A 13,023-nucleotide genomic window follows, 5' to 3' on the forward strand; every position below is an offset into this window, starting at 1 on the left:
TCAACTCTAGGCTACATCAAAAGCATCACTACAATCACTGAGGTTACCACTTCAACACATTGAATTTCACTCCTGTCCTTCTGTGCATTTCAAATGGCATTTTATTGAATGAAAATAACAGGTAAGTTAGTAAAAAAAAAAAAAAAATCTAAGAATTGCTAAAAGAATATATAAGAATATGCTAAAATAATTTTTCTTCATCTCGCATTAATTGCGGAATTCCTCTGCAGTTTAGCAGTATTTGTCAGAAATGTTGCTTGATGCTGCAAGAAAAAGCATAACCTCCCAGCTAAGGTCAGGAAAACACTCTTCTCCCAAACCATAGAAATACTTCTATATTAAATTATTATCACGGAGACAGGAACATAATAAAACAATTAACCTTAGGGTAATTAAACTTCTCACTCCTTTTTAGAGAAAATAAATGCCTGTATATATGTATACTGGTCACTTATCACATCACCAGTAAAGGACAAATGAGGAGACAAGCTGTTAACAGAAATAAAATCATCCAGGAAATATCTTGCTCAGTTGTACAGCTTCCCCTCTCATCATGAGCAAGAATTTTTGAGTGGCAAATCCAAGTGGCAGTTGGAAGGAATGCTCAATAAAACTTTGTATTCTTAGATGATATATCTTAGTCTATACTAGACTAAACTTTTGACATATAATGCAAGAACGATGCAAAACCAAGCAGCATTTTCCAAACAAACAGATTTTGGTTATCAAGACTCAGAAGCATTGCTGGTTAACAGGCATCTGGCTACACAGAGGAGTGGATTCTGTCAGGAAAGACACTGGGGTGAGCTAGATCCAACCTAACCTAGTTAGGTAAGTTTGAAATTAATCTCAAAGGGAATGGAGAACGAACCCCAGAGAGAAGTCAAGGAACAATGGCTGGAGGAGAGCTGGCCTACTATAGGACAAACAGGAGAAAAGGTGACAGTGGATATGGTGTAATGACAAAGCTGCTTGAACACATTGAGCTTTTCTATGGAAGAGGTGATAGAGAAAAATGTATGGGTCATGATTAGAGAGATTATAGAAAGAGCAGCATTGTAGTAAATTAAGTGCTACAGACAACTTGACAGAAAAAAAATTAACAAAATCCATCAAAGAATTGCAATATCAAGGTTCATGGTTCCCATGGAAAATATTGTTCTGGAAAATAAAACCTGCTGGAAGGACAACAAGGAAGAATACAACAATCCAGGAGATTTCTGGAATGTCAGGTACAGGTGAAGGAAAAATTTGGAGAATTGGATATTCAGTATCAGACTTCACTGCTGGGACCAAAACACAGTAGTTTCAGATTTTAAGGGAAGGCAAACAACAAGGTAAAGATGCTGGACTTTATGAGGTTGGACTTTGCCTTTAATGTAGCCTCCCATGCAATTGTCACCTGTCAGTTTTCTAAAAAGCCAAACTGGCCAAGGTGAGCTGATTGAAGTTAGAATCACAGAGTAACTTGGAGACAACTTTCACAAAGCACATGCAAAAAGCAGGTGCAAGAGCAGCGTTACTCAGCCATCGTGACACGTTGCCAACTGCTAAGCTCAAAAAAGCAAAAAAGAACATACAAAAAACGAAGATGAGGATGAATTTCATACAAACAGATTTTCATTAGGATAGAAGAAGAATATAGAAATCTTGCCTAGACACGAAGAGTTGGAATTAGGAAGACTATGCTGAAGTCAGAGCTGGAAATGGATATAAATATTAAGAAGGGTTTCTACAGTTAAACCAGCAGCAGAATGTTTTTCACACCCAATCTATTTTTCAGTATTTTATTTTCTGTCTGGCATGATTTTCACAGATCCTTAACAGGTTTTTTTATTTAGTTCTAGAACTCTATTAATGTCTCCCTCAGGGTAAGAAATTAATAAAGCTCAGATGCCCTAAACTCTGACTATTATGTCTAAATTGTAATAACAACTAAACTTCAAAATCTAATTGTCTTGGGTACAAAAACACAGTAGTACTTTACCCCAAATTCCTTTGTTTCTCCTTATTACAGAGTAATAACTTCATCAGAAATAGATATTCTCCATCTGATTTTCTTTTGGACATCAACAATACAAAAGAACATAGTGAGAATTTCTGGCAACCTATGATTCTGTTTTGATGCACAGGTATTAACAGTACTTCAGGTCTCAGGAAAAAGTCAAGCCCTTGTCCAGCAGAACTACAGATTCCTTCAAAATGTGTTTTCTTGATTAATAATTCTTGCAACAACTTAGCAATTTTCATCCTGAGAACATTTCTCCTATTATTATGGAGATAGCCATGTATGGTTTTGAAAGACAAAATGTTACTTTAAAGCAGACATAGGAAGTGTAGGTATCTCCATGCTTCTATATAACCTTCTAAAAATTTACATAAGGTTGTTAGGATAGTAGATTAAGTAGACTAGAGGAATCTTTCAGATGCTGTTATACAGAAGTATGCGCTCTATGATCTTGAAGATCTGCCTTCTCAGCATGTGGCTCAAGTGCCAAATTCAGATCTTTACTGTATATGTAAAGACTTAGAATAGGGGAGAAAAGAGACTGATTATACTTCTTCACCCACCAAGCCTACTCAGTTACCTTGTAAGAAGAGCCCATAGCTGAGAATTACATAGTTAAAGGACTTAAGGACACATTTCTGTTTTGAGAAACAGAAAATAAAGGTAATTCAAGATACCAGCTGCATGTGCTAGGAGACAATCTACTATGGAATGACATAAATAATTAAGTTTATCATCTTCATGAAAGTTTGTACCACAAAGTTTAGAAACAATCCTTGTCCTCCTCCTATGTCCTTAGTTTTAAAGGAAAAACAAATACAAAAGGCAAGAGCATATCTATTCCCATAGCATTCGGTAACATTGAGGAAAACAACTTGTAAGCTGAACCATTCTTTGTTACCAGCTCATTTAAACAAATGTCTGTTCTGTGGAAATTGTCTTTTGTTTTTTGTTTTTTTTTTTTCTTCCTTTGTGCATGTGTGGCTGGAAAAAAAGTATCAGTTACTATTTCTTTTCAACTTCAGCAACTGTCCCACACTGGATACTTTAGCATTGGTAACAATAAATGTCTTCTCCTATGTTCTTTTCTTACTGAGTACTCAAGGACAATTTTTATTTATTTATTTATTTAATCGTTTTAGCAAACAACTTAGAATCTACTGTTTATCCACACTTAGAATCCAATCACATACAATATTTCAGTAAGATGGAATAATAGATTTAGCTGAAGATCATACTGGTAAGTGATAAACTACATGGTATTATTGATATGATTTTGTTTATTAAATGACAACTGGAGTAGAAATAGCTTAAGTTTTAACATCTGTCCTTGTTCTTTCAAAATGAGGACATTTTCTTTCAAAAGGCTTCATAGCTTCTTTCATAAAATAAAACTGTCCATCTTTGCTTGTAAGACAGAAGCTAAGATAACAAAAGTATATACTTTTTTTTTTTTTTTTCCTCAAAGGTGCCTAACAGCAGGCTCAAAAGAAAGCTATTTAACCATGAACAAATTCCTCTAACCAACATATTTTGCTAGTGCCACAAATTTCAGCTCTGGGCTAAGTTTTTCCTTTAGTTTCTAAACAGGGTATCAGGATGCAGGAGAATCAAAGGTTGCCAAACTGCAGAACTGGGCTAGTATCAAACAGTCTTTTTCTGAACATAGAGGAAAACGGAGCTGATCTGAATATAGAAAATACCTCCTCTTTTCCAGCTACGATGGTGCTTAGTGATCTCTCTCCAGAAAATTTGGAGTGGTCTTTTAACTGTAAAGCAGAGACAAGCTGGAAACTAAACAGTCCAGAGAGTTTCAGGAGAGGAAGAAAGAACTTTCTGAATTCTGTGAATAAACTCTTGGAGTAGCAAAAAAGAGTTTACATTAGCCTGACTTTTGCATCAATTCTAATTCCTACTAAGAAACCTGGGTTTTTACCAAACATGTTACCTCTCACATTTAGTTCAGGTTTATCATTAAACTCCCTTAATCACAGGTGATGAGTAAGAAGCAGAGCTGTGCCATTTGAAAAACAACGAAGAGAGACAGTTATCACAGGAAATGAACAATTTCATCAATGAACAAGGATGAACTTTATAAACATCATATACATCATATATGAACTAAAATACGTAACAATAAACATTGAACAGCCCTGTTCTTGCTTAAATGGACACTTGACTCATCCTAGGAAGTCCTTTATCAGTACTGCAAGATGACAGAATAGGCTATACACATTATTGCTCAGTTTATAAGCTACTTTGAAGATGGCTAGTGCTACTACCTATAAATGACACTTGATATTGTGCTTCAAGAACACACAATATACTCTTCCAGAAAATTTCAAGTACTTGCCTGTTTACAGCACTGTGCAAGAATAATTATGCATAACTTAGCAGGCTGTTCACAGTGTAAGGCAGATCAGCTCCTTAACAGGCTTAACTCATGTACTGGCTATTTAGAATAGCTTTAATGCTGCACATTAATGAATATGGTTTTAAAAAGAAAAAGTACTAACCCTGTAGAGAGGGTGGCACTTGTCCTTGAAACATGGTGCCAAACGAGCATAGATCTGCAGGCTGTAGTAATAACTTGCCAGCTGGAGAGATAACGCAGAATGCAATTGCTTTTCAAAGCATTTGTTGGCATCTACCACCTAGGAGAAAGAGAGCATTAATTTAGATGAAAGAATTAGCAAGCATACAATGTTAAGTGCACAAACTTTCTAAAAGCTTCTTGCTGTGATTTACAAATAATTCTATGTTTTTTTTGGCACAGAAATAAGTCACTAACTTCCTCTCCCCCCCCACACAAAGATAATTCTGTATTGTGATAATTCTGTATTCTGTATTTCTCCCTTTGCACACTTAACCAAAATGATCTCCAAACTAAGTCGTTCCTTCTTCTACACAATAAAGGTATTACCTGCATTTCTGAGCTATGCTGGAATTGTCAGTCAGGCAGTCTAACTTCTATCAAATGTGTTATTTCACCAGTACCACACTCATAAATCAGTCCAACAGCATTTGTTTAGAGCTACCTTTAAATGCGTCAGCCCAAACTTTTTTATTTATATTTAATTGATCTCAAAGACAAATTTTAAAGCCCTACAGAAAATACATTTCCTTATGAAATTCTGAAATCCAGAATAATATTTACTGGTAAAAGCATATTACATATATATATATGTGTGTGTGTATATATATATATATGTATATATAAAATCACTATCAACATACCTGTGGCAGTGCAAGCAGATAGGCAAGAGACAAGGCCATATCATTTGGTAAAGCATCGCTTGCCAGTTGTAGCAGAACTGCAACATACACAGAAAAGAAATAAAGGTTTGATTACTGACCCATCCAGCCTTGACAGTTAGCAAATTAAATGTTTTCAGTTTAACTTTATTTTATTAGACACTAGCTTGAAGCACCCTATACATACTTAATTAAACACTAATCAGCGCAATCCAGAAACAGATAATATGTAATTAAACTGCAGAACAGCTTTACCTTGACTTCCAGGCAAAGTGTTCCATGCATTAACCAAACAAGAATGTGACTGTGCAGTAACAGATGCTAAACAAAGCCACTGAAATATCATCTGAAATGATTCAAAACAAGTAGACATGTTGCTTGTAAAGTCGAGGCAGTGGTATAATGATGTGAACATTACAAAATACCAACCAGAGGAGTGTCACAAAATGTCTTTTCTTCAAGCCTGAGCTCTAATTCACTTATCACTGAAAGCAAGATTCTATATTGAAAACTTTTATCTTAAAAAAAAAATAAAGTGCAACAAGTAGCATACATTTTTAAGTAAGATTATTGAAACTAAGCAAGAAGTATAAGCAAGAGAATTCCCAGGCACTTTAGAGAGAGAAACAAGCTGATCTGGATCATGCATACTGTAAAATGTCACTAAGAAATCATCTAAATAAATCACTGACAGGTACACCTAAAATACATTATCCAACTGACAAGTTACACATAGTGACTTGGTACAGTTAGTTAATCTAAAGTTTGGATAACTATGTCAACGGGAAGGTATCACTAACTAGAATGAGTTCATTTAGTAAATAACACACGGATAATGAAAAAAGAAGCTTCCTTAATTGAATGTTCATGATTATTTTAATAAATTCTAAAGCTAAGCTTAGAAAGAAAGTAGCTGAGGAAAATGAACAGTTATTATGAAGAAAGTTAAGAAACCTGGAAGGATGGGCAAATTCAGGTCTTTTTACTGAATTCTATAAATTCAGATTAATCAATTAAAATAAATATAAATAATATAAATTAAATAGTGTAATTCTTATATCTGCTTTTCACTTCTGGCTTTAGGAAAAGAGAAGAAAAATAACAGCAACCTTTTATACAGTGATTCAAATCAGATTAGCTAGCATTCTTCTAGGATATTTACATTTCAATTGAAACTCAATAAAAAGTTAGGGGGGAAAAAAAAGAAAAGCACACATACACAAAACCATCTCCAAACAATAACTCCCCTGCTCCTGCCACATACTGCAATCAAAAATTTCAGCACAAGAACGCAGTAGAAATGAACACAAAGAATAATGATTCTAAAAAATATATACTTCCAGTACAACTGACAAAAAAATATCTGCTTTTCCTAAGTTTATACTAAGGGCTTTTTTAGTTTAAAAATAGAAATCATTATATTTTACTTTACACAAATAGGAGAACCAACATGGCACAGACACAATGTGATTGCCTGAGATTTGTTGGTTAATAACAGGATCTCATTTATATATTTTTCTGTACTAAATTGTCACCATGGTTATTACAGAAGCTTCAACAAACACTTAAAAAATAATGGTTCTGATGATACACTCAACGTTTAGTTTTAGGGGTACAGAATGCAAATTATTAATTCCAGAAGCAACTTCAAAAATCTTAGGAAATGTGGATCAGAAATTGCTTAAGGAATTTTAAATATACAAGGAAAAAAAAATGTTGTTTTCATTTTTTCATGGACTTTTTTTCCAAAGCAGCAGAACCCTCTTTCCACAGCTTAGCTCTTTGCACATTTTAAGAAAGTCTCAAATGCTTTTATTTCCACATTGCATAAACTACTCTTAAGTGCATGCTGGCAAGAAGCATTTTTATTTTACACACACAGACCTCCCAGTGAATTCTTTGTTCCAAAGAATAAGTTACAAAAGGCTTGAATGATCACTTACAATTTTCAGATTATCATTAATTTGCCACCAGACTGACTTAGTTGATTTATGTGCTGGCCCTCAGCCACACACAACAAGCAAATTTCTATGTGACAAGGCATCGCAGAGGTCGTCAGGATGGCAGCATTAAAGTTACTGCAAATACAAACCTGTCCATCAGGAACTATGCTTCAAATAGCTTCTACCAATAGTTTCTTGCTGCTGACAGCTTGTTTCTGCTGCATTCAAAATAACCTGGATGCTGTCCAAGCAAAAATAATAGAACTCTAGAAATATCTAATATTAAAATCTTTATGAGTTAGTTTGCAAAACTGGTATTCTGTACTATGAGCAAAAGCTATGCTACTTTAAATGTTCTTACAACCACCACTAGTCAAACAGAAAAAGATGGGAGGAAGAAAAGAACTAGTGCTCTGCCCTCTTTTCCATTTCTCTGGAAAATTCCTGACCACAAAACCACAAGAATAACACAATAAACTCCACATTTTCTTTGAACTTAAAATCGCCAACAAGACAACTGCCCAGCTAACAAACATTTATCTTCACCTTTCAGATAGCAATCATGACCAACAACATAGCACCAATACAAGGCCACAAAATGACTTCATGAACGCTGTTGTATTTGAATGAAGCTCAACCCAAAGGTATCCCAGCTGCAAAAATACTACTTGAGAGTAGGAACTGCTTCCATTGACATCCCTTCTGAGAAAGGGATTATATATATACTTATATATATATATAAATACATAAACACACGCGCGCTTTCTTTGTGCTTGTGTGCCAGTATGGGTTCATGTATCCTTATATATCCTCCTACTTACACATACGTACATGTAAGTACACAGACTAAAGTCATACAGTTTTATGTCTCCAAGCAAAACCCTACAGGAATTCAATGACGTACTAATCCACTGAGTTTAAAATCACAGACTACAGATATTAGCAGGATGCCACTCTGTTCCAATGCACATCTTAACAAAACTTATGGGGACAAAGACCTATGCCAAATTAATTAAACATTACAGGGCTGCAAAATAGGGCGGACAAGAAGTTACAAGCAATGAAACAGTGTTCTACAAGCTGTATTTCCTTAGGAAAAAAAATATATATAAATATATATGTATTCTGTTTTTATGGTTTTGTTTTGTTTTTGTGTTTTTTGTTTTGTTGTGTTTGTTTGTTTTTTTTTTGTTTTTTTTTTTTTTAATATTGCCCGTGCACATTTTGACTTTATGCCAGAAGCCTACTTGGATAGAAAACTGGAGAAGAAAATTATTTCTTCATGAAAGCTAACTTACTGATACCCAGATGTTTTGTTGAAAGATGCAAGTTATCATTGTTCATTTAGCATGTGATAATATCTCATGAAACTTAAAAGTATATGGAAGATCAAAGTCCAAGGCTTGTGACCATACCAAATCCTACATCCACAAATCCTACATCCACAAATCCTACATCCACAAATCCTACATCCACAAATCCTACATCCACAAATCCTACATCCACAGGTCATGCCTGACGAACCTGATCTCCTTCTATGACAGAGTGACGCGCTGGGTGGATGAGGGAAAGGCTGTGGATGTGGTCTACCTTGACTTCAGCAAGGCTTTTGACACCGTCTCCCACAGCATTCTCCTCAAGAAACTGGCTGCTCTTGGCTTGGACTGGCGCACGCTTCGTTGGGTTAGAAACTGGCTGGATAGCCGGGCCCAAAGAGTCGTGGTGAATGGAGCCAAGTCCAGTTGGAGGCCGGTCACTAGTGGCGTTCCCCAGGGCTCGGTGCTGGGGCCGGTCCTCTTTAATATCTTCATCGATGATCTGGACGAGGGCATCGAGTGCACCCTCAGTAAGTTCGCAGATGACACCAAGTTAGGTGCGTGTGTCGATCTGCTCCAGGGTAGGAAGGCTCTGCAGGAGGATCTGGATAGGCTGCACCGATGGGCTGAGGTCAACTGCATGAAGTTCAACAAGGCCAAGTGCCGGGTCCTGCACCTGGGGCGCAATAACCCCAAGCAGAGCTACAGGCTGGGAGAGGAATGGTTGGAAAGCTGCCAGGCAGAGAAGGACCTGGGAGTGATGGTTGATAGTCGGCTGAATATGAGCCAGCAGTGTGCTCAGGTGGCCAAGAAGGCCAACGGCATCCTGGCTTGTATTAGGAACAGCGTGACCAGCAGGGCTAGGGAGGTGATCGTCCCCCTGTACTCAGCTCTGGTGAGGCCGCACCTCGAGTACTGTGTTCAGTTTTGGGCCCCTCGCTACAAGAAGGACATGGAGGTGCTTGAGCGGGTGCAGAGAAGGGCGACGAAGCTGGTGAGGGGCCTGGAGAACAAGTCCTACGAGGAGCGGCTGAGGGAGCTGGGCTTGTTCAGCCTGGAGAAGAGGAGGCTCAGGGGCGACCTTATCGCTCTTTTTAGGTACCTCAAGGGAGGCTGTAGCGAGGTGGGGGTTGGCCTGTTCTCCCACGTGCCTGGTGACAGGACGAGGGGGAATGGGTTTAAGTTGAGCCAGGGGAGTTTTAGGTTAGATGTTAGGAAGAACTTCTTCACTGAAAGGGTTGTGAGGCACTGGAACAGGCTGCCCAGGGAAGTGGTGGAGTCACCATCCCTGGAAGTCTTCAAAAGACGTTTAGATGTAGAGCTTAGGGATATGGTTTAGTGGAGGGCTGTTAGCGTTAGGTTGGAGGTTGGACTCGATGACCTTGAGGTCTCTTCCAACCTAGGAAATTCTGTGATTCTGTGAAAGCAGCAGCAAACTTAATCTTGAGTTTTATCTCACACACTTCCTCTGGGGAAGATGTTCAGCTTTTCTCAAACATGTGTAACAATGAACTGCTACAATAATAGAATATTTGGCAAAATACACAATGTACCTTTTCTTTAAAAGTTCTCTTATTGATATGTGCTGACAGACAACCCTTCCTCTAAATAAAATGTATTTCAGAGAACAAGTTCATTTCATCTTTCCTATGCCTTTTCTGAAACTTTTTTTTCCTCCACTCCCCTTGACACAAATTCCTGTATAGATCTTTGGAGACAGAACTGATGTTTAATAGTCCAGTTTCCGGTAGGAAGGTAGAAGTTCAAAAACTAAACTTGGAATCTAAAATTTCTTTTCTTCTTCAAGTCCCCAAACCTGAAATTTTGATCTCAAAGGCACCCACTGAATTGTAACCAAGCAGTTCCAGTTAGAGCAGGAAGCATCACCTAGGATTTCCCAATTAACATCATTTGCTGTAAGAAAGTAATGAACGTGTTTACTCTTTGCCTCTCCCTCCCCTTTAAGACACAGGCATCACAAGCTCTCAGAATGTAAGATAAGAGATAACCTGTACAGACTTAACATTATTTTTGCATTGACAAAGTTTGAAAAGTACAAAATATAAATAAATGTTTCCTCATTTAAACTTGCTGATGCTGACCTTCTCTAATACTTATTTTATTAAAACGGTACCAGTTATCTGTAGAAACATCACACATCTAAATATAGAGAATTGTATACCTGTAAAACAGATATGCTGTTTTACAATAAACAGTTGAAATAAAATGATATGGATTATACAGCAAGCTTCACTTGAAACTTTGCAAGTGATTTAATACACTCATTTTTCATAGCAGATCTTCCCATAGAGTAAAATATAACACAGACCTCTTCAAAAGACAGTAACAGCATGTAAATATTTAAATACTTCATTTCTTACACCAGCAGGAGACAGCAACAAGAAAAAAAATGTAGTTTTTTTTGTTTTGCTTCTAAAAAGTGAAACTGTTTCAGTTAACAAATTACCAAGTATAACCTATAAAATCTAGAAATTTCGAAAGAAAAAGTTCTGCTGATTCTAGAAACTGAAGGTGAGCTGTTATGTATCAAAATACTCTAATGATCCTGTAATACTAACTCCTGTATAAATGGCACAGGATCTCAACAAATAACAAATGGATATTAACACTGAGTCGCAAATTTCCTTTTAGTTATGGTATTTTATAGTATACAGGAAGCCTTCAATATTTTTTCTCTTTATAATATGTACGTCAGCCCTCAAATAACAATTTCTACTTATTTAAAGCCGACTTTCTGATTTCAGATTTGTATTCCCTACTGAGCAACTCCTTTTAGAAATACTTTTCTTGAAAACTGCAACTACTTCTATCAAGACTACTTACCAAAATAAGAGTAAAGCATTACGTACTCTTCTCCACTTTTAAACCTAACTGTAGCTTCTCCTAGAGTTACTATACTAAATACAGAAGTGAATACACATATACCCATACCTTCTGTAGTTGGGAGTAGGTTTTTTCCTTCACTCTTGGTCTCTGTCAGTTTCTCTGTTCTCAACAATACTTCTGCAAAGCTTTCCAAAGAATTGTTCTGGTATGTGCCATAGTTGCTTTCAGACTAGAAGGAAAATAAGATAACTGATGCATGAGCACTACAGTCTACAGTTACGTTACATCAGATACAGTTATAAACCTCTGTTCCTGCATTTGCTTTAATTTCTGTTTAATTATTTTTTTCCTACTATTGCACAAAATTTCAAATCCTTGCAAGGCAAACACACAATATAAAATCCATATTGTTACTTAACTAGAAGATCTCAACAGAGAGGAAAAAAAAAACAATTCAGAATCCTGTCATAGAAACTTACTTCTGCAACATATGGATCAGCAATTAAAGATTCATAAAATGGATGACAGCCTTGCTTTTCCACAGTGACATTTTCTCCAGGCCCACTTTTTAACACATCTCCAAATTCTTGGCCCTGGGAAAAACAAGTACAGGTGTGTCGTAACAACAAAAAAAAAAAAGTTCATTACAAAGTTTTTAACTGCAGTTCAGAAGGGAAGCACCTGTAAATGGAAAGATCCCTGAATTCAACTGGGATCAAGGTAAGAGTCATCCTAAAAAAAGCGATGTTATATCAAGTTCAGTATTAAGACAGAGAGAGAGAATCACACTCAAAAGCAGTATTGGAGCTTTGAATATAAATAGACAGTATGCAAAGAGTTGACTTCACTGTGCTTTATTCCCCAAAGTTCTGAAGTTCTGTAAAGTTTAAGCTATGCCTTTACACTATGCGAGAAAAATAAAAAAAAAATAAAAAACAGATTAGGAAACAGAAGCAGGAAACACCTTTAGATGGATTCTTTCACTGTGATTTGCTTGAAAACTGTCCCTTGTCATCTCTAGTTAACTTATCAATTTGAGCTCTTCAGTTGTCAGGTGTATCTACAAAGGAGCCCTGTTTTTACTCTAACATTGCAGTGAATGTGTAAGCATCTCGAGACTTATCAGCAATCCCTTACATGTAATGGTCGAAGATAAGTTAGTGATCTTTTCCACCACTGTCCATCACTGACAGCATGCAGCATGGCTTTTGTAGTCATAGTTGTGTTAGACAACACCTTCATGGTTTTTGTTGTCGTCCAGTACAACAAATCAGCAGACTGGCTAGAGGAGACCGTAGTTTCATCCTGTGAGCATATCCAACACACAATGGCAAGCATTAGACTCATGCTTTAATTAGATTAAGACCTAAAAGCCAAAACACATTAGTTTACACACACTATGTTAATAATTTATTTTAACATTCATTAATTTAGGCAACAGATGTTGTAAAAAAAAAAAAAAAAAAAGTTAAATTTAAAAGTGATTTAAGTCTCAATCTGCAGTGAGTAGTATGATCAATAGAACATTGTGCCCCTCGTACAATCTCACGTGTCCACAGATATCAGCTGTGTATAATTCCAAAGTTTATAATGGTAATGTGTTACATAACTGTTGAGTACTGCTATTAAAATAACAAACCTATCTATAATACAT

General features: G+C 36.5%; 1 protein-coding gene across 1 annotated transcript in view; it reads right to left on the bottom strand.

The window, feature by feature from the left end:
• Window positions 1-13,023, bottom strand: part of NBAS (NBAS subunit of NRZ tethering complex) — a gene marked incomplete at its 5' end in the record, with an annotated part of 197,389 nt that overhangs the window by 100,910 nt on the left and 83,456 nt on the right. Inside the window, 5 exons of the mRNA XM_084513261.1 lie at window positions 4,525-4,662; window positions 5,246-5,322; window positions 11,475-11,598; window positions 11,849-11,962; window positions 12,507-12,674. Coding sequence (XP_084369387.1) covers window positions 4,525-4,662; window positions 5,246-5,322; window positions 11,475-11,598; window positions 11,849-11,962; window positions 12,507-12,674 — 621 coding nt within the window. The remainder of the gene's footprint in view (window positions 1-4,524; window positions 4,663-5,245; window positions 5,323-11,474; window positions 11,599-11,848; window positions 11,963-12,506; window positions 12,675-13,023) is intronic.

This window comes from Aythya ferina (genome assembly GCF_964211825.1).
Source record: "Aythya ferina genome assembly, chromosome: 3".
In the NCBI taxonomy this organism is placed as follows: domain Eukaryota; kingdom Metazoa; phylum Chordata; class Aves; order Anseriformes; family Anatidae; genus Aythya; species Aythya ferina.